Genomic DNA, 22,019 nt, shown 5'->3' on the forward strand with positions numbered 1-22,019 from the left:
GCTTCATATCAAACTGTGGATTAGGTCAGCAGTTTTGTGCTCGAATAAATACTCACGTTGAAGAAGATCACATTTATACCTAGTTTTTTGAATTTAATTTGTAGCATTTTAAAGGTCAAATAAGATTTAAAATTAAGCTCTAAGATATTTGACAGGTTTGAAGACAGTAAGTATTCTTACCTTTTCTCTGTCCAGAACCTTCCCCCAAATGGTATCAAAGCTTCAAACCAAATATCAAGATGTCCGAGACATGTAAAAGTAAGAAACCTGGAGAATGGATCCAGCTTTCTTGACACACTACACCTGACAGCAAAGGAGGTAAGATATGGACACCTGAAGAGTGACTTTTCATAACTTTGAAAAGATATAGAGTGCAACATTCTTTTTTGACATTTTGTTGTTTTTCAGGTTATCAACTGCCGGACCAAAGCCTGCCAAGGGGCACTCATGACCCCAAAGGGCCTGGTGAAAGGTACTAGAGATGGGCCAGTTCCACCAGCAGAGCTTTTACCTCAGGCAATAGACTTTATCAAGCAGTACTACAATTCGTTTAAAGAGTAAGCCAACTTTACCTTAATTTTTGGTCTTCTACCTACCTATCTGTCTGTGAGACTATAGAAGTGTTTGGATTCTTCACAGCTATCAGTAACTATCCCGTTACGTGGCATGCATTCAAAAAATAGATAAGGACTATTAGAAAAGGTAAATAAAAATATTACTGCACTTCATATGCTGTATCTGCCAATCCCAAATCTTGGCAATACATGAATGGACTCTGTACAGTGCATTCCTCAGCCCCATCCCTTCTGAGTGCGTTACCTTATAGTACAGTTGTAATAAGCAGCTGCGTTAGGACTCTCTTACAGAATGTTACCTTTTGTTTTCTTAACATTGGATGTCAATGGGATTAGCTCCTACTCAGATCAGTCTTAGATGTAAATAATGTGATAATGCTTTTTGTTTCTGCTGTTCCAAGTATCTTTTCTCTGTGTTCTTTTGTTCTCTGTTTTGACTCTCAAGGCTTTAGCCAAAGATTGGAAGGCCAGTCTCTTGCTTATCAACCTTCTCTGTGCTATCTTCAACATAAGCTTACTGAGCATGCTGAGAGGGATGCTCTAGCTTCAGAAAAGAGGTTTGTGTTTTTGCAAAAATGGATGTGGTGCAGAGGCATCTTGTTGCAGTAAAACCTGCAAAAGATCTGGTTAAGGTCCAAGAGTTTGCAGTGACAAAGTTTTCACATGACAGGCTTTCAAGTGACAATTCAATGTTTGCTTATCCCATTATAAAACATTATCAGACTTTCAAAGAGACTCAGCCACATAATGGCTACTTCTTTAGACACTTTGAACTCTTCTACAAAGCTTTCTTCCATCTGAATCTTTTTGCAAGTTGCTGTCTTACACACAGGCTGTACTCAAAGTTGCACATCTCTGTGTTTCTGCTCATGGCTATTTGATCACATTGATTTACACTATCTTACATGCTTGCCCTTGATCTTTCATCTTGTTGAAAATGTGAAAACTCTCAGACAGTGCTGGCTATTTTCATTCTATCTGTAAGCCAACAAAACAATTTTTGTCTGTGCTGTGATAGATATTTCCTAATGTTTTGACTTCATTCTCTGTTATCAAGCTAAAGAATTTTAGAGTTGGTTTCCCTGACAAAGGAATTGCTCAGCATTTCCATTTAGGAATGAAAATCCTACTTAGTTTGCTCAGAAGAGCTGTGTCCCTGTGAAAATAAAAGAGCTTTGAGAGGACAGTTGCTATAATCCTACTTCTGGGCTGAAGCTAGTATGTTCTCTACTTTTCATTTGCTTGTGATTTGACAATTTTTTCCAAACTAATCTAGAAAATCCACATTTAAACTGAAAACTCACACAGAAAAACTTGTGATCAATCCATGTATGTGTTGGGGTGGTGAAAGCATGGTGTCGCTACTTAAATTTCTAGTGTGTTAGTGTCTTCATTAGGCTAGTAAATGCTGTAATTTGCACTCACTAAGCACAGTTCCTAAATTCTGATGCCAGGAAAAATTCTCCTCAGCAGTCCTCAGAGTCCTATGAGTCCTCAGAGTCCTAACTCATCCCTTTAGCTAGAATACCCCCTGTTTTTTGATAAAAATCTTGGACCTTAGACTGCTGCAATAAATAACAGCTATGCTTTGGGGACAAAAGTCTGGTGCAGTAGAGGGGAGGTGGGGAGCAGATGATGGTGACTTCTCACATCTGAAGTACAGTAAAATTGCTGACTTTGTGAGGTAATGGATGTTTTCATAAAGGATAGAGTATTTTATAGTGACCTGTTTCACACCCAGAGAGTGTAGATTTATAACAGGGACAGGTTTCTCAATGTTTATCCAAACTTGCCATATCCCAGCCTACATAAATGCTAATCCCATCCCTGGAAATTTACGTTAACTGCATTCTGGCAGATAAAATCAGTGATGTAAATAGAAGTCTTCTCATGCAAAAGGATGCTCAGAAGCTTTATGGCTTCAGCAGTGCCTCTGCTCTTCTTGACCCAGAACATAAGGAGAATGTCTGCAGTTTAAATCAGTTCTAAGTAATGAAATTCTCATTGTTTCTCTTCATGGCTATTTCCTGTTCAACAGGCCAAAAATAGAAGAACACCTGGTCCGACTGGAAACAGTGACCAAGGAGATAGAAACAACAGGAACCTACCATCTGACAAAGGACGAACTGATCTTTGCTGCCAAACAGGCCTGGAGGAATGCGCCTAGGTGTATTGGGAGAATCCAGTGGTCCAATCTACAGGTAACCTAAGAGTCTAGACATTATGGGACAAACAGTCGTCTGATGTAAATCAGAAGAATGTCCTTTACTTTGGTAAAATATGCCAGTTGCTTCAACTGAGAACTACTCCCTCCTATACTTATCATAAGATCAACTTTTTTTTTGTAGTTCTTTGCCTCACAGTTGAATGAAAACCTGTGTAGGAGTGCTAATGTAGGAACCAACTAAGTTGTGGAACCAGGTGCATGTCTTGGTCCTTGGAGGAGTGTTACGTGTGAAAATGATGCATATAAGAACAATAAAAATGAACTTTCCAAGAAGAGCTACAACTAAATTGAGAAATGCAAATTTTTTCATTTCACTGTTTTCCTTAAGCTTTCCTTTCCTCAGCTGCATAAGAAAAAATATGAGCTTACGTTACTGTTTCAAAATCAGGTTTTTTCTTTTCTTTTGGAAACATATAGGTATTTGATGCACGTGATTGTAAAACAGCGATGGAAATGTTTGAGCATCTCTGTCGTCATATTAAGTATGCCACAAACAATGGAAATATAAGGTAGGCCTCTTTTATTTAGTTTCAATTTTAAACAACAAAAATCACATCCAGATCTGGATTCAAAACTCTGCCTAAGACCCAAAATGGTCTCTCTAAATATTTTGACAACTTGTCTCTGCTCTTAATTCTCCTGGTACTCATATGTTCCTCTCATGTATACCATCAGCCATTTTGAAAGTTTGTGACTTTGATGGCTGATGTGGCAAAACCTTTCATAACTCCTGGGGAAAATTGGTGATTTGAAGATTCAAGGAGGTCGGTGGAGAGGATGAATGATTTTATTTCTACTGGTGCTTATTTTAGAAATATAAAATAATTGCCATTGGTAACAATTTATGTCTTAATAATTAAAATGTGTTTGATGCGCTGCTGTGGTGTAACAGGATTTGATTGTCTCTCTGGGCAGATCAGCCATCACTGTCTTCCCCCAGAGGACTGATGGGAAACACGATTTCCGTGTTTGGAACAGCCAGCTCATCCGATATGCTGGATATCAAATGCCAGATGGGTCTATCATAGGAGACCCTGCCAGCGTGGAGTTCACACAGGTACAGTTCCAAATACAGACTCAGAACTGCTTTCCATCTTGTCTAACACATCTGTCGGGGGGGGTTCTTGCATGTTTATGAGGAGTGGGAGGGAAGTGTGGCGGTAAGGAGGGAATGGGATGTTCTGCCCCACAGGACCAATCATTTCTTACAACCATGATATAAAATACTGCCCTCCGTCTCCGAAACGGGGTGAGCTAATGCTCCTCTTAAGTCAGGGACACAATCGCTACTTGAACAACATGTCTCAGTGTTGTTTGAATGGGAAAAATAACCCTTGTCACACAGAATTTATCTCAGCAAGTTTTAGAGAGCTAACATTCTTTTGTCTTCAAGTCAAGGGGGAGGAAAAACTAAAAAAACTGAAATGTACTTTCTTTATTTACAGTTGTGCATTGAGCTTGGGTGGAAGCCGAAATATGGCCGCTTTGATGTAGTTCCACTTGTTCTCCAAGCAAATGGCCAAGACCCAGAAATATTTGAACTCCCGCCAGAAATTGTCCTAGAAGTGCCAATGGAGCATCCAAAGTAAGCACACAAGATTTAGATAATTGCATTTTTGCCTCTGCCTCACCTTGGCAGGTTATTAGCCCGCTCCTGTGGCAGTCATTTTATGAGTTCTTTGTTAGGATGAAATTATGGTAAATTGTCCTGAAAGATAAATTGCTTGTTAGAATAATGAAATGACATTTAATTTAAGGAAGCCAATAGCATTTTTGTTGGAAATCTTTTTTTTCCCAGTATACATTTCAATTATATTTAGAATTTGTAAAATCATCATTTCTTATGCCAGTGTAATACACCTGTAAAATATGGCTGCACTGATAGAAAATGTTTATTGCCTTTCTGTTTTTGTTATTTTTCTTCATGTTGGCTTTGGGAGTGGCCTCTGTAATACTGTCCCGCAATTTCTTTAGCAGGCAATTCCAGGTTACCACATTGTAAACAAAACCTGCTATGGGCTTTTGCAGACTGTGCTTCATGGGCCATTCCTCCTAGAGATAGTACTCTTTCTCTTCCTGGACTTTTCTCGTTATTGCCTTAAGGAGGAAAAGACACACAAAGTAATAAATCGAAATGCTTGTTTAACAGGTACGGATGGTTTAAGGAGCTAGATCTGAAGTGGTATGCACTGCCTGCTGTTGCCAACATGCTTCTTGAGGTGGGAGGCCTGGAATTTTCTGGATGTCCTTTCAATGGCTGGTACATGGGGACCGAGATAGGAGTGCGAGACTTCTGTGATGTGCAGCGATACAACATCCTGAAGGTAACCTTCTGAAGTAGAAGTGTGTTGATCTGAGAAGGGAATGAACTTGGTGGGTGGAGCGTTTTTGAAACAGGGACACTCTCAGTCTTTGCTGGGATGGGTGTTGTATTTACATCACACGAACACATCAGTCCTGATCTGACACGGTATCCTGACTACTGTGGGACACCTTGAATTTCTGCCAAGATTATGACTGCCAGATCGTATGACTCTTTTTACAGTGTTCTGACAGTATCTGTTCCAACTACCTGGATAGAATGATGAAACTGCAACTGTGAAAAAATTTTAAAAGCATTTAAATATTCTTCCCCATTTTTATGTGAGCACTGCTGCTTCAGAACTTTTGGTCTCTGACTGTACATTTCTCAGAGGTATAATTGTGTCAGTTCCAGTCTGCTGTTGACAAGGCAGTGCAGTCCTGGTGCTTAGCTGCAGGTCTTGGTCACCTCACCAGTACAAATGAATAATGATGACTTATAACCAGATACTGCCACCTTTTAAAGCATTTAGTCCAGGAGAGAACCACTCACTGCTTCCCCAAACTGGAACAGCCTCAAGGACCAGAACTCCGTAATTCAAGTTTACCTCTAATCTCAAGTGTTTCTTCTGCCATCACTTTCCCCAGCATAAGACTGACTCTTCCCCCTTCCACAGTACTTTTTCCTGCATATTAGTGTGATGAGGTGGAAAAATCATGAGGTCTAAGTCCCACATAGTGAATTTGCTTTTCCCTTTTCTCTCTTTTTCACATGTAGGAGGTAGGGAGAAGAATGGGACTGGAAACAAACAAACTTTCATCGTTATGGAAGGACCGAGCTGTTGTAGAGATAAATGTGGCTGTGCTTTATAGCTTCCAAGTAAGTCGACAAGTGTGGTATCTGAAGAGACACTGAATATTGTGTGTCCCTTTTTCCTTTCACTTATAATATCTTTATACAAATACAGTGCCAATGGACCAATGCTCAGTGGAGGTTATCAATGTGATTCCAGTAGAGTTATTCTTGATTCACACGTGGGAAAGTAGAGGAATCCATATTTCCTGTTGTTGCCAGAAAAAAATCTCAGGTGAAGGCAGAAGGAGAGAAAATGAAAAGGAAGTTAAGGGCAAGATTGTTCGTCCTTTTAACACATATGGCTAAATGTCAAAATCTATGTAAAAGATTAATATCTTTTATTTACAATTACAGTTTATTTAACATATCATATCAATATGAGAGATGGGTAAAAATTAATCGGAGGCTTTTCAGCATGCACTCCCAGTGCTGGAGAGGTAAAATGCTGATGTTAAAAAAAAAAAAAAAAATCAAAGGACATAAAAGTCCTTAATCCAAGGTCCACCTCAATCTGTATCTATATAATAGTTGCTGATGGTAATTATTTCCCAGCACTGAATAAAGTCCTTGAAATATTAACCAAAGCAAAAGGATTACTTTAACTACATCAGGAAGAAGAGCAAAACGGGCTTTTTAATGTATGTCTCTCATTTTGCAATTATTCTAGAAACAAAATGTGACTATCATGGATCACCACTCAGCTGCTGAGTCTTTCATGAAATACATGCAGAATGAGTACCGTGTGCGAGGGGGCTGCCCGGCTGACTGGGTGTGGATTGTACCTCCTATATCGGGGAGCATAACTCCCGTGTTCCACCAGGAGATGTTGAACTATGTCCTCACTCCCTTCTATTACTACCAGGTACACATTATCCAAAGAAATGTGATTCTAGCAGACAACTTTAGCAGTGCAGATGATAATTTGGGACCTGAAGACACCTGAATGAAAAGCCATGGTTAATGAAAGTTCACTAGAGAAATTCATAAATAGCAGGCAATATCTGTTGTACTGTGGAAGGTTATGTTAGTTCTGTTGAATTCTCAAGCTGTAAGATGCAACTTAATGCTACAGAGACGGATTCTTTTATTTGTACACAGTGGATTGTATATACTGATTCTATTCAATCTGGCCCTTTCAAAGATCTACAAACTGTGTATTTATTATTTTACATTCCTTACCCCAAGTTTAAATTTTTTGGTTTTTAAAGGTGGATGCATGGAAAACACATGTCTGGCATGATGAGACCCGGAGGCCAAAGAAAAAAGAAATAACGTTTAGCATCTTGGCAAAGTAAGTTGTTCAAATAAGAGTCTTCATGCTTTTTTCCCAAATATTCTATTCTTGTGATGTTTCTGTTACACATTTTTTTTAATAGTTATTTCAGTAGGGACTACTTGGATTGTTTGAATCATAGACTTACTTCTCCACAGTTAGGTAATATTCACATCTAAGATTCTTGTTCAGAGCTACTGAATAAGGCTATTGCTTCTGAACAATCTTCCAAGGAAAAGCCATGCTCGAGATCAGTCTTTCCTATCTTGTTTGTGAATCAATCTGAATTACTAGCTATAGTTTTTAAATTAGGTCTATTAAAAATTATATGTGATTTTTTTTTTTTTTCCCCTCAAGGGCTGTACTCTTTGCATCTTCACTCATGCGACAAACAATGGCAACCAGGTCCAAGGTCACTGTAATCTATGCAACAGAGACTGGGAAATCTGAAACGCTAGCCAACAATCTGTGCAGTTTGTTCAATTGTGCCTTCAACACTAAGGTAAGGAAGTATAAATCATCCACACAAAATGGAGAAAGAAGTTTGCCTAGTTTTATCAACTTCTGCAAGCTTTTTCATTCTCTAAACCTATGTTTTGAACGTCCAGCAAATATAAGTTGGACAAGAGCTTTGGTTTTGTATTCATTTAGCATAATGCATTGTAAATTTGGTCAACTGTCGCAATCACAGAGATATCTAATGCTAGTTCTTCTGTCTGCTAGCAATTTCTCATGAGCTTTATATCTTCCAGATTCTGTGCATGGATGAATACAACATCTCTGACCTGGAAAAAGAAACACTTCTTTTAGTGGTTACTAGCACTTTTGGAAATGGAGATTCTCCAAATAACGGAAAGGTAATATTCACCTCAGAAGTATGTATGAGTCTCAACTCAAAGACTGAGACCAAAGATAGCCCTTTCATTTGTCCCATGTACTTGAGTAAGATATAGATCCGGGTCTCACTTCTGTTTTAAATCAAAAAGCCTTTTTCTAATCTTAAGTGTTTTATGAATTTTTATACAGAGCTTGAAGAACTCCTTGCTCACCCTGAAATTGCTGAGAAAAAAAATTAGGTAAAAATACATTGTTACTTGCTTTGCATGTGATTGAGTCCTTTTGGATTTCATTTAGCATAACATAGTGATCTTATTTTTATCTCATTCTGCAGATACGCTGTGTTTGGTTTGGGATCCAGCATGTATCCAGAATTCTGTGCCTTTGCTCACACCATTGACCAAAAACTGGCCCAACTAGGGGCTTCTCAGCTCATTCCAATAGGTGAAGGAGATGAACTCAATGGACAAGAAGCAGCCTTTCGCACATGGGCAGTCAATGCATTCAAGGTAACTGTATAGTTAGCTCATATTTTAGTTCATTATTTCATTTTATTTCAGTATTCACTAGCATCCCGTTCACAGCATCCCTGAAAAATGAAGGAAAACAAACTTGGATTTATATCTGATTTCAAACTCCCGTCTCTTCTACTGTCTGCCTAAGTTGAAGAGGGAACTGGGCCCCTTTTCTGTTATTTTTTAGTATTCACATGAAGGTCAGTAAAACCTTTTGGGTACTGGGAGGCTGAGTATGAACAAGGATGGTAGCATCAGACATCAGAATTTTTTGAAGTAGATCAGTTTTTCTAGCTATACTGGTATAGAAGTGGAACCTTACTGTACTTGCTGAACCCCTATAACATCAGTGAACTCAACAAACAATAGCAATCTGTGGAATTGATATCTCCCCATTAGGATTATGACAATGCTAAGAATATTATTTTTACCATTAATAGCCTTATTTTTTTCTTTTTTCTAGACTGCCTGTGACATTTTTAACATCCGTGGGAAAAACAGTATTCAGTTGCCTGAAATATATACCTCTGATGAAAGCTGGGATCCTAAGAATTACAGAATAGTGCATGACTCTCAAACCATGGACTTGGCTAAAGGTATGACGTCCCACCTTCCACTTCCTCTGTCCGTTTTGCTTCAGATAGGTCTGAACTGTAAAGGTTTTCTAAAAGTGATATTGGTCCTGCTAGACGATGGAATTCATATAATAAAGTACAGTGGTCAGAGAAAAAAAGACATTGGTTTACATGGCATAAACCACTATCTGTTCCAGCACAGTAACAGTAGAACACGAGAACTAGCACACATTTTTGACAGCCCCAGAAGAACAAAAGCTGAGATGAGCTACTTTTAGTCACAGAAGGCATGCATGTAGGACACATAACTGACTAGAAGTATATGATATTCTAGGGCAAGCATGGTTCAGTTCTTTTCTGCATATTATTTGAAGACATTTTAAACAAACCTAATCACAGAATTAACATGAATCATGTCCTCTTATCTCAACAGTACTTGCAAACATTCATGCCAAGGATATAATTCCCATGAAGCTGAAATTCAGACAGAATCTTCAAAGTTTAAAATCCAGGTACCATATCTCATTCTTTTGAACACTGCAACACTACATTTTACTAAGATCTTAAACATCTGAAATGCCTGGTTATAAACAACATCTCCCTGCAGTTATTAAGAAATATATACGAATTTTGTACTATCATTAGTAGAAGTCAATCATTATCACAAGACCACAAGAGTACATGCAGTCTTAACTCTGATTTAGATAGGAGTTGACTTCCCAGTACAGTCTCTGAGAGATGTGATATGGCCCTTTGATACCTACTAAATGTAGAAGGTCACATGTATGTTGCCTCTTCCTTGCTTGGTATGCTACATGCCACGCAAGTGTTTACTTCATTTAGGGGAAAAATTGCCTCCTAGCGGGGGGTGGGGGGCAGAAAAAGGGAAAAGGGATAGTGCAAGAAGCTGCTGCATTCAGTTGTACTGCAAAGCAAGCTGAGACAGGACAATACAGAAGGAAATACAAAAGGATAATCAGTGCTAACATCCTTCTTAGAAATAGCATCCATGAGTGGCTCTTTAACGTCCTTCAGGAGGTCTCTTTCCTCCCTGTGCTAAATACAGTTGTCTTGTGGGAAGTCCTCTGAGCTCGTTTAAGATGTGAGCTATTCAGTCTTCAGCAGAGCTGCACTTCCTTTCATTGTCTGATTGCAGGCACATTTATTCTATAGCGGACAGATCAGGCAGCACTTCAGCATCTTACTTGTTTTGATATAAGTACTTAACATATCTGGGCTATTATTTGTTTAAGTCTCCGTGAAGTACTAAGCTGGTCTGATAGTTTGGTAATGAACACAAATAAGCCCTTGCCAACTGTCACTTCAGATTTATTCCTTTTCTGCGCAGTTCAAGGGAAATCCTGTCAACGTAACCAAGATCTGTCTGGTCTCTTTTTTTCCTATATCTAGTCGTGTTACCATTCTCGTTAAGCTTTCCTGTGAGACTGATCAGGAAGTGCACTACCTGCCTGGAGAACATATCGGCATTTTCCCAGGCAACCAGCCAGAATTAGTCCATGGCCTCATTGCACATGTCAAGGATGCCCCTCCAGCTGATCAGACCATCAGGCTTGAAACCTGCACTGCTGGTAGGTTGGCTCTCTTTAGACAAAATAACAGGATGTTTGACAGATTTCTCTAAAATCCCTGAGAATTTTTATAGGCTGAATTTGATTCTATTATCCTTTTCTTAAGTTTCAATAGGATTTTGTTGATGCTTTTAGTTCTTACAGTTCTCAATTCTGATTTTGAATATTCTGGTAGTCCATGGTAACTTCATCAGTGTTCACAGAGTTATCCTAGGTTGACACTGTAATTCAGTTGCTAAATTGGCCATGGACTGCAATTAAATTAAATTGTCTGCTTATTGTTGCTACATATCAGAGTCCTAAAATAGATTTACATGTCATGACCACGTTTTCCGTCTTAGTAGGAACAATTTGCTAAATCATAGAATTCTAACACCCAGAAATGTGATTTCCTCAAATGAAAGACTTTTCATTTAAAGTGGTGTTTTGTCATCACGCGATTCTCCGCATCGGATCCTCCTCCTACCAAAAGTTTGGACCCTCACATTAAATTCTTTTCAGAAGGACCCTGTGGTCTAGACCTGCTGCAACCTAGTCTGAAGTCGTATTTTGAAGGACACTGAGTTTTGCAAAGCTCTACAGCTGTCAAATGCCACGGGAATTGCCAGGTGTTGTTTTATTTCCCTCCTTTCCAGGTGGCTACTGGACAAGTGACAAAAAGATTCCAGCCTGCACACTCGCCGAGGCTTTGACATATTTGCTTGATATCACTACTCCACCATCCCAACAACTGCTAAAAAAACTCTCCCAGCTGGTAACAGCTGAAGGAGACAAGCAGAGACTGGAAGTTTTATGTCAGGTAAGCATTCAGGCTGGATTTACGTTAGAAGTACTGTATACTGGGCCATCTGATGACGTCTTACTCTGTAGCAGAAGCTTAAGAAATTTTTGCAGTGATGGTGCTTGATTTTTATTCCGCTGTTACATGTTCTGTGTGCTTGTAAAACCAACCACAGTGAGAGAAAAGGTGGTCTTGGGGCTCAGCTTGGGCGTGGGAATCAAGAGATTTCTTCAGATCTGTATTTCCTGTGTGGTTCTGGGTGGGTCAGTTTGCCTGCCTGTTTCTCTTGCCTGTCTCATGGTGGTTTCTGGTGATACACTATCAAAAGACCTTACAGTTTGCAGGTGGAGGGCTTGGAGGGGAGCCGGTAGATATTTTTGTCAGAGAATTTGGTACTGTGAGAGTAAGAGGGATGTCACTTTAAGTAACCGATGACTCACAGATGTGGTAAGTGCTTGCTTCTCCTGCTGGGTTCAGCAAGGCTCAGTAGGTATCAGGACCTGGGCACATACCATGTTGTGGTATCCTCACTGAAAGAGCTGGTATCTGAGACAATTGTAATGGGCGTTCTGTACTTCTGTTTTCAAAAATGAAACAATTTCTTAAGAAACCCCAGTATTGGTCTAGGCAAAGTTTTGAGAATCCTCTGTTTATTTGCCTGCATATTTAATTGAATGTAAAGCAGGAATCTTATTTATAAGTGACATTTCAAATATCCCTGCTCTCCTGAACTCAGCATGGTGGTAACACTCTGATGGTGGCCTTTGGCTTTCAGAGCACAGAAGAATACAATAAATGGAAGTTTTACAACAGCCCAAACATCCTGGAGGTCCTGGAGGAGTTTCCTTCTGCTGAGGTCTCAACAGCTTTCTTACTGACTCAGCTGCCGTTTCTGAAACCCAGGTACTATTCTGTCAGTTCTTCATGTGACATGACACCCAGAGAGATTCATCTGACAGTTGCAGTTGTAAACTACAGGACAAGAGGTAATGAATTGTTGTTTTAATTTATCTCTTAATTAAATTATATTTAGGCTGCATTGTGGTTCAGAAAAAAACTGTCTCTGCCATGTGGCATGAAGCATATCTGTAACAGAAGTTTGTATTGTGATACATGCAGTGGAGATGTTCATACTGTGTTAGGATTTGCTAAAATCCTGCATCATCATCAGTGTATCCTTGTTTTGTAAATCATTACTAGATATACACTTATTTAAAAATCATAATTTTAAGTATAACCTATGCTTTTTTAAAAAATTGAGAGCTTTTGAATAGTGACAGAGGTGTTTTCCTTTGCTCTGATTAGATGGACAAGGGCCTTTGCACCATGGAGTTTGCAGCACATGGCTGAATACAGTAGCTCTCAACGAAATGGTTCCATGCTTTATACGCAGGTGAGTGTATGACAGCGAAAAAAGAAAAAAAGATCCCCAAACCAGCGGTTCTTAGTTCACCTTCTTCAGTGTTTTTTTTCATGGTTTGTATATGATTTTCAAGCGACTGGTGAATCCAGATTGGAGTTTGAGAAATCTGAGTTTGGAAAAAGAGGGAACTCCCTGTCTTTCAGAGATGAGATATTTACCATACGTTATGTTGAGTAAAATCATAAATTTTAATTTTTTTTAAATTTTAATCTAATAAAATAGAAAATTTTAAAAGAATTCTATTTATATGATGCTGTCCCCACTGTCAGCACATCCACTATAGAGCAAGTAAAACTTAAGGCAACGAGAAGCAACCGTCAGCAAGTTAAGCCCCATTACTGTTTTCAAATTGGTAACTTAGGCTGTGCTGCTCATTCAGGAAACTGACACCGAGATATCAGTCATAAACTAATTACCTAATTAACGTATTTTTGCATGTTAGTGGTAATGAATTCCAGCTCCCAGAGGAGCGAAGCAAGCCATGCATTCTGATCGGCCCAGGAACAGGGATTGCTCCCTTCAGAAGTTTCTGGCTGCAGCGTCTGTACGACTTGGAAAATAAAGGTACTTACGGGGATTGCCACAAGGGGGGGGGCATAACTCGCACAGCAGCAGAAGGCAGCCCTAGTTCTCCAAATAAAATCTCTGCGGGTGGAGACACCCAGAAACATTAGCCAAGTAAACCCCGTAGAAATTTGTCAGCCCAAGACTGATTGAACACTGCACTGAAACAGCTAATCCATCCCACTTGAGACCATTCTGGTGGTCTTGAGGTATCTGGTCGCTTGGAAGGAGCAGCTTGTGTGTCCTTGTAAACACTGTACGTTCAGTGCCTGCCCCAGGCGCTCACACAGGGGCACAGAGTGGCGAGGAAACACCGCGGTCTGCCTGCGTCAGCCCATTTGGGGAACCTGTTCCAACGCGTGATTCCGCATAGTTCTCCAAGGGCTTGGGCAGGTTCTGTCCTACTGCAGGACTCTGAAATCAGAAGCTGTCACACGCAGACACGTACACTCTCCTCAAACGTTTAGTGAGAAAGGCTAATTAGAAAGTAGCTGTACACAGCTAGTTACTGTGACAGGGCCCTCTGGGAATAGTCATAGGAGATACTAGGCCGTACCAGGAAAGATTAAAAAACTTTCCAATGTTGGTTTCAGGGATCAAAGGTGGTGACATGACATTATTATTTGGCTGCTGGCAACCAGACATCGATCACATCTACAAAGAAGAAACTGAGGAAATGAAGAGGAAAGGAGTCTTGAAAGAAGTCTATACAGCTTACTCCAGACTTCCTGGCCAAGCTAAAGTAAGGCCTGTTCCTTTGTTCTTTAAGGGTTGTCTCCTTTCACAGAGGTCCCTCAAGTTAAGATCTGGGCTCTGTTTAACAATATTCTTTAAAAAAAGTTAGCATTTTTCTTCAATGTATTGTGAACAAGTGCCAAAATGCCCTGCACCTTCAAAATAAAGGAGAATCTCACTGTGGACTTCAGCATGAGCAAGCTGTATAAAACCCTCGCTGCCATATAGAGAAGCACTTTAAGCGCAAACAGTCTTTGAAACTAGAAGCTGGAACATTTTCAGAAACCTTAAATTTCGCAGGATTTGATTAGCCGCTGAGATGGAAATGAGTTGGCTCTGGCCATTTGTCACCATTTCAATGACACAGTGGCCCTGGAAATTAATTTTGCTTAGATGAAATCTTGATTGGAGAACACAACAGTGCTTAAGCTCTTTTTAGGTCTGCTAATCTTCCTGGCAAGTCAGGAGACTTTGGCAGTTGTAACTGGCTCTAAAAAAGAGGAGACTTAGTTTGCTCTAGTTTAATCAGGAGACAGGTCTAGCCCTCAAGCCTGGAGCTTGTAAAGATAGCATGAAGACATTTTTCTTCTCCTTTGCTGTGGTGCAACACACAGCTGGAATACATAGGGCATTTAGAACCTTACTACATAGACCCACATTGAATTTAGAAAAGCCAATAGCCAAAGGAGCATTTAAGAAACCTTGTCCAATGATCCTTTTGCTGTTTCTAAGGTCTATGTTCAAGACATTCTTCAAAGCAAGCTGGAGACCAAAGTGTACAACCTCTTGCATAAGGAGGAAGGGCATCTGTATGTCTGTGGAGACGTACGCATGGCCAAGGATGTTGCTGAGACTTTGAAAGGGATGTTTGCAAAAAAGCTGAACCTCAATGAGCAGCAGGCGGAGGAGTATTTCTTCCAGCTAAAGGTATGCTATGATACAAAAGGGATTCTTTCCAGTCAGACAGTGTTCCAGGATGGGTTACAGAAGTCTTCAAAGTCACACTCAAGATCTTGCAGGCTGCCGTGAGCTTCTTTTCAACAGAATGCACAAAGGAAAAAAGTTTTAACTGACCAGCTTAGTCCACTCACCATAATTTCCAATGCAGTTTCTGTTTCTTTAGGGTCTATGAGTGATGTGTTGTGTTCTTCTCTTACATCTACCATTTTCACCAGTGTCTCCCTTTGTGTCCTGGACATCAGCATTGCAGTGTGTCTAGAGTGTCAAGAGTTTGAGACTTTATTGTACCAATGGAGCAAAGTGAATTTAAGAAATTAGTGGGCCTGTCACTGAAAACACAGTGCCTGGGTCTGCTGGCTTTTTAGGACCCTTCTGTTAGCAGAACTTGTCCTGGAGCATGTGTGTCTGGGATTCAGACAGGTTCCTTTTATTGACGGTAACACGAAAAGGTCCACTATCACAGAACTAGTCATACGAATGCAAAAGACCTTTTAGTTACTTAACAGTGATGTAAAGAGGGGCTAGCAGTATTTAATTAATCTTATGGGTTTCCTTTTTTTGCAGAGCCAAAAGCGATACCATGAAGATATATTTGGGGCTGTATTCCCACCTGAAATCAAAAGAGGTGTAAGAGCTTTGCAACCCACCGGTCCAAGAATAAATCAACTAACGTTTTAGACAATACTTGCACATTTGTCGTTCTTTTTAAGAAGCATGGGGTCAAATCCTCTTTCTTATACATGTTAAATGATACACATGTATATGATTGCAGGATTTGACTTTTAAACCTCAGCCTTAATTAAAAAAAATATTAAATTTAACTTTTGTTGCTATTTATTCTGAGACTTCTTTTAGGAGGTTATCTTAATAGTGAAGATGCAAATTATTTTTTTAACACTGTCTATGTTAGTATAAATCTGCTATTTTTTTGTAAATACAAGGAAATTTAGAGTTTTTTACTATGCAAGCTAGAACTGAAATCTTTTTTTGAAATATACTGTTTATCTTTGAATTTATTTATAGCAGATTGTTTTACTGTGCATATTCACTTTAAAGGAAGTAAATGGGTGGTTTTGTCACTTGGAAATGTATAGTCACGCACCTTGTTGAATCTGAAGCAATATTTGCAAATGAGATAATATAATGGTTCGTAAGTGGAAATATCTGCTGCATACACTTCAAATGTATATACAGGAGGAGGCAGTAGTTTTGAATTCTTCAGGTACTTGAACCTGAATTGTTGTTGTTACAGAGCCTATGGCAGTAAGGGTCAGAAAATTCAAAAGCACGTTGTACATTTGAATTCTATGCTCTGTTTTTCTTGATTTGTTTGTAATAAAAGATGCCTTTATATTGAGACAAACAAGTTGGTGTGAATTAAATGTACCTCTTCAGCCTAAAAAAGTAGAGGTAGGTAAGTGAGTTCTCAGGTTCTGGTGAAGTGGGTTTGGGCTCCAACCATCACTCCTTCCGTAAGTAAAGAGCCCGTCTCCAGGAGTTATGCAGTCTGCCTAAGATTAGTTATGTGTCTTTCTTACTGCCAGGAAAGTGAATTTGCACCGCAGATTGTGAGATTGGCTTGTAAACTGCAAGAATATAAAACAGCAATGAGAGCAAAATATTTTGCCCTAGTTATATTTTGACTTTGGCTCTTTCTATGCCTTGCAGTTATGTCAGAGCTTTAGTTCTTTGTCGAAAATTACTAGGGCTATATGATCATATTAAAAAAGCTTAAGGTGAGATTTTCCTGTCACCCCTTGTCTCCAGGAGCTGGACTCTGATGAAGGAGGAGTTGAGACTCAAAAGTCAACAGTGCCGTGTATGTACAGTGTGTTTCACACATGCTTCAGGACAGCCTTAGACGTAAGATCAAAAATACAGCATAGAGGAAAGAATGTGGACAGTGATGGCAGAGAACAGGACGTATCAGAAAACAGCTACAAAGAGAGTGAAGGACAGAGGAGGTTCCTGGCAAGTATGGAGTCCTGATGGGCACCTAGTATACATACTCCATCAGTGCTATTTCATACTTTGTTTAGTTGATGTTTTCTGATTTTAGATTTTTTGGGTGGGCTGGAAATGGAACAAGGTAATTGCACTTTCCATTAAGAAAGTTCTCCATAAGTCCAGGGCTCACCGAGACCTAGACTTCAAGTGAGTCCAACAAAAGTAGGGAACGGAAGAATTAAGTTCCATACTTCAGAGTGCTAATATGCTCCGTGCCCTTTTGGGAGATGCATCACTGCACAACCCATTTTCCATGCACATGACCAAATAGGTGAATTGCCTTGCAATGGGAAAAGGATGCTTTCTTTGTATCTCAGGTGTCTTTTTGAAGTAATCACTTACTTTAAAGCATTACCATAATCCTTTATACGTGCTTGCTTGTGTATGAAAGGACCGTAGTTCACTTTCATTTGGAGGGTCAGAAAATCAGAAAAAAAAAAAAAAAAGTCATGCTGTTCATACCAAGTTGAGAGCAGACTGCGGTGCCCTTAGGTGATGCCATGTCGTGGAGATGTGAGACACCATTGAAAACTGCCAGCCAGGGAAGCGAGAACATCTATCTGTTCCTTCATGGTCCTCCAACAAGTCAGAGCAAGAGGCACAAGTGGGTGTGTATCAGCTCAGAAGTTGCATGACTTTCCACTGATACAAGTTGATGAGGCAAATTTTATTGAGGGACCTTTTCATCTTAATTCCACCATTGCAAAAATTTCCCCCTAGCAGAGAGGTGAGAAGGCAGTTAAAGGAAAGGATTAAGAAAGGCAGAGATCTGTTTTAATTCTTTATGAATTTATTTAAACTGGTCCCAACTGTAAGTTAACTTCAATTGCAGCACTGTTCTGAAGCTGTATATAATTGCTTTTTCTACAGAAATAAATGGAGAAGATAAAGTGCAGATGTTAAGGTCAGTGGATAATTATTCTATTCCGAGATGAAAACTGAAACTTCATTTAAGAAACCAGATACGAAATATACCTTCTAAAATCCTGAAGATGATCAAATAGCCTGTTCTGTGGTTATTGAAGTGTTCATTACAGCCCCAAGTCAGTACAGGATTTAAGCACGTGTATTAGTTTAAGCACTTCAGTAACGCCACTAGAGGCAGAGGAACTATTCTGGGCTAAAAGTTGCTGAGGTTATTGTGCACCTTGCTGATTTGGGACCTGACTGAGAATTACGGACACCACTTTGTGAAGCAATTAGTGCCTTGTTTCATTAACACTTAAGCCTAACTTACATGGCTATAATGGAATTCAGCATTCAGAACAGGCTGCATGCCAAGGCATGGAAATGCAGACCTTTTTCTTTGCCTGGTTTTGTAGCCACTTTCGGTTGTTGGTAAAATTCCCTCATACTTTCAGAAACACCAGGGAGATTGTCCAGCTAAACTGCAGGTTGCCGTGGGGGGTTATCTGTCCCTGTGCTGGCTGGGTATGTCACTGGGTTTGCAGTACAGATACACTGATGGCTGCCCTATATCCCCTAAATACATAGAGCTCAGCCATAGGAATGTGTTTCTGAAATTTGTTGAGCAATTGATTGATCACCATATCAGTCTGTATATACTTTTAACCTGTTTTTAAGTAACATCTATTAACTTGAGCTCATTCCTTGAGGAAAAGGAAAGGAATATGTGGATAGGACACGAGTCCATTATTGCATAGCTGAGAGGTAGCAGAAGTTCAAGCCTCGCATTAGGGTAAATGCTAAACTTAAGCGCCTCCAGCTGTGCGGGGTGGCGAGGCACAGCTGAGCTCTGTGGGGCAGAGCCCTGGAGGAAGATGACTGCGTGGTGGTGAGGTGCATGGCCGACGGGCGCTGGGACAAGGAAGGCAGAATGAGTTTGGGTAGGTGAAAGGGGTTGTTTTCTTTTCAATGGGAATTGATGCATTATATTATAGCTGCACAGAGAGAGAGGTTCTCTTACCTGAATGCGTATCCTGAAGCACAGGGGCTGTGGGTGGGTGGGAGGCTTGCCTGCCCCCCAGGAAGGGGCTGGGAAGCCAGGCTTGGGCCAGCAGCAGCTTGAACTGCTGCCTTCTGTGCGTGAGAACAGGCTGGGCGCCGAGAGAGGATGACGCTATGACGTGTCCAGCTCTCCTCCATCTCGCTTCAGTCGCTTCGTTTGTAGCCCGATCTATGTATTGTGGGTTGTTATTTGGTGCCTTCTCTGAACAAACCACCTTTTCTGTGGCTGCACCGAGGTGTTTCATGTCGGAACGTTTCACTGGGAGGAGTGTTGAATAACCAGGAAGGTCCCGCATGGCTGGTAAAATGGTTCCCTCTGGTTTTAAGGTTTAAAATGCAATTGCGTGTTACACTGCAGCCGTCTGGAGCTACGAATGGTCTCTGTCTGTGCTTGAGTTTTCTCTGTTGAGATGTGAGTACTGGTTCCTTCAGAAAAAAAAAGAAGGGAGGAAGCTTTTGTTGTCTTTCAGAGAAAACAGATTTTTGGACTATTCATCAATAAAAGAGAAATATTTTAAAAGGGGTCTTAATCTAAGGACATGATCTAAACAGAAGGCGTACACTGTATTGTATAAATCATAGGTTAAAAAGTGGTTTTTAGGCTTTCAGCAGGTGACAGATATTCGATTTAATTTTTTTCCAACAAAGTGTGCTCTGACAGGCTTCCTAGGTGGCTGCTAATGTTAAGTGATATCTTACTGTGATACGTAATGGCTTGTCAAGCTGCGCATGGGATCTTGTCTCTAAACCAGAGTCTGGGTCACAGTATCTCCAATCTCGAGCATATCAGCCTGCTGCAGACTGGGAACCCAACAGGTGCAGTCAAACTGGTGGTGTCCATTTGTGGCCACCATGAAGCACAGGGCATCACAGTAGGTCCAAATCTATAAACAGGGAGAGAGCAGTGGGGAATGCTGCAGCGAAGCCTCTGGGTCAGAGGAAAGTGAAGATTTAACAGGGAAAGCAAGAAGTAGACGGTAAACACAAATCCTCCCGCTCGTCAAGTCTCTCTGAAGTTGCTCTTGTAAATCTGCTAGTCGTTATGCTAGGGCCAATGCGTTAAACATTGGATCGTGTTCAAGACTGCAGCTTTTGTTTGTAGCTCTTGCTGTTTTGCTGTGTAGCAACAGAGATAACGTTTGATCTGAGCCTTTGCTTTCCAGCTCTGTACGGTAAGCGACCCGGCGCCGCTCGTGTCATCTAGCGGGTCTTGGGTAAGGCTTGGTGGGCTGTGACTCAGTCACCACTTCTTACGAGAGCGGTTACTAACCTTTGGTTGCTTTGCTGACCCTGTCTCCAGCAGGGCTGGGCATGAAGGGACAGCAAACCATTAATGCTTGTCAGGTGTTGGAGGGGTTCACCTGATCTCAGAAAATGCCAAGCTGGTCCCTGAAGCATGGGGAGTTCCAGTCTTTGTCCTGGTTAACGATGTACCCGCAGACACCAGCTCTCTCCTGGTCTTGAAAATGGCTGAGGGCCTCTCGGTAGTTTAGCTCTTAGGCTCTTCAGGCTGTTCCATCACAGCTGCCTCAACCCTGAGGGCTGAGCTCTGGGCCCATCAGAAACTGAACGACACTTTAGAAAGCCCCGGAACAGGGCCCTGGCGTGGGTCTCTGCTGAGGGGTCCTGGTGACTGTACGGACCTTGCCAGGGTCAGCTGGCGCAAAAAGGGATAATGCAGAACGGCTTTGATTACTGTGAAGTCCTGCCCCGGGAGAGCGTTGCTTGGGGGGGCTGCACTCTTCCTTCCCCACAAGTGCTTCAGCAAGGTGGTGTGGACTGTGGTTTTCTGCCCAAACCCTGGGTTTACATGGAGTTCAATCTCTTCGCCTGCCTTCAGACTGACGAGGAATCTAGACCCACAGAGATACAGAATCCTCGTATCAAAGCCAGTAAGAGCAATGCTTGCTCTAAGTCCTTGATGGGAATAAAGGTGGTGAGGCGGCGTGGGAGGCATCATACGGTTATCTTGGTGGGAATGAACTTTTTTCTGACAGAAGCTGGCAGGGTGACCTACTGATCACCAGGGTGCTGCCACGTGCTGCTTGTCTCTGCAGATCAGCTCGAGCCGCTCTGCACGTAGCGACAGGGTTGAAGTGCCTCGTGATCGAAGTGCACTTGCGCAGGGAGCTGCTTCGCCGCAGGCCGGCACTGCTCGCGTTCCCCGCTTGCTGGCTGCCTTCCTGCCAGGTTAGCGGCTGCTCTTCGAGGAGAGGTGCCTCGCTTCAGGTGGATCAGGAGCTGTTGGTGCTTCAGACAGCCAGGCTGCAATTGCTTGGATGTAACTATGGCCAGGGAAATACCAAACTGTTCTTGCTCACAGCTGGTGGAATACCACCTTGATGCTTGAGGATGCTTTTGGTTTTTTTTAAACTAAACACCCTTGCCCTTCAAGTGTAACTGAGAATTAAGTTCGTTATTTCTTATTCCTTATGAAAGACAACAAAGCTCAACTTCTCTCAAGCGTTTTATTGTTTGCGTATGAAGGATCTAGATAAGATGGATGAATGTAAAATTGCACTTTCATAATGCCTCGGCCCCTCCCTGCAGGACAGTACAATGCGGCTTTTATTTTCAGCACGAAGCTGTTGGGCAGCTCCTGGGATCGATTAACACGCTGCAGCGTCGCCTCCACTGAGGAGCGCAAAGCAGCCCGCGTCTCGCTGGCAGAGCTTTTCCCCGCTCTGTGGGTGGAAAGGTTGTGGGAGGCTCTGGGTGCTCCCCGCAGCCCTGGCCGGGCCCGGGCCCCGCTCCTGCACCTTCGCTGCAGCGACCATGGAGCCCCGGCCTCCCTGGGGAGGTGGCGGAAGGGATCGCCGCGCGGCAGGAGGAC

At 41.4% G+C, this 22,019-nt stretch overlaps 1 protein-coding gene across 1 annotated transcript in view; it reads left to right on the plus strand.

The window, feature by feature from the left end:
• Positions 1 to 15,889, plus strand: part of NOS2 (nitric oxide synthase 2, inducible) — a 17,726-nt gene extending 1,837 nt beyond the window's left edge. The window contains exons 3-26 of the mRNA XM_010295856.1: positions 196 to 318; positions 409 to 557; positions 2,614 to 2,776; positions 3,220 to 3,311; positions 3,718 to 3,859; positions 4,248 to 4,387; positions 4,952 to 5,126; positions 5,882 to 5,983; positions 6,627 to 6,821; positions 7,168 to 7,250; positions 7,590 to 7,734; positions 7,985 to 8,089; positions 8,259 to 8,308; positions 8,404 to 8,578; positions 9,048 to 9,180; positions 9,593 to 9,671; positions 10,570 to 10,748; positions 11,384 to 11,547; positions 12,305 to 12,515; positions 12,835 to 12,922; positions 13,395 to 13,516; positions 14,110 to 14,258; positions 14,984 to 15,178; positions 15,776 to 15,889. Coding sequence (XP_010294158.1) covers positions 196 to 318; positions 409 to 557; positions 2,614 to 2,776; positions 3,220 to 3,311; positions 3,718 to 3,859; positions 4,248 to 4,387; positions 4,952 to 5,126; positions 5,882 to 5,983; positions 6,627 to 6,821; positions 7,168 to 7,250; positions 7,590 to 7,734; positions 7,985 to 8,089; positions 8,259 to 8,308; positions 8,404 to 8,578; positions 9,048 to 9,180; positions 9,593 to 9,671; positions 10,570 to 10,748; positions 11,384 to 11,547; positions 12,305 to 12,515; positions 12,835 to 12,922; positions 13,395 to 13,516; positions 14,110 to 14,258; positions 14,984 to 15,178; positions 15,776 to 15,889 — 3,273 coding nt within the window. The remainder of the gene's footprint in view (positions 1 to 195; positions 319 to 408; positions 558 to 2,613; positions 2,777 to 3,219; positions 3,312 to 3,717; positions 3,860 to 4,247; positions 4,388 to 4,951; positions 5,127 to 5,881; positions 5,984 to 6,626; positions 6,822 to 7,167; positions 7,251 to 7,589; positions 7,735 to 7,984; positions 8,090 to 8,258; positions 8,309 to 8,403; positions 8,579 to 9,047; positions 9,181 to 9,592; positions 9,672 to 10,569; positions 10,749 to 11,383; positions 11,548 to 12,304; positions 12,516 to 12,834; positions 12,923 to 13,394; positions 13,517 to 14,109; positions 14,259 to 14,983; positions 15,179 to 15,775) is intronic.
• Positions 15,890 to 22,019: the final 6,130 nt, after the last annotated feature.

The sequence above is a fragment of the Phaethon lepturus genome, unplaced genomic scaffold (assembly GCF_000687285.1).
Source record: "Phaethon lepturus isolate BGI_N335 unplaced genomic scaffold, ASM68728v1 scaffold19430, whole genome shotgun sequence".
NCBI classification, from domain to species: Eukaryota; Metazoa; Chordata; class Aves; order Phaethontiformes; family Phaethontidae; genus Phaethon; species Phaethon lepturus.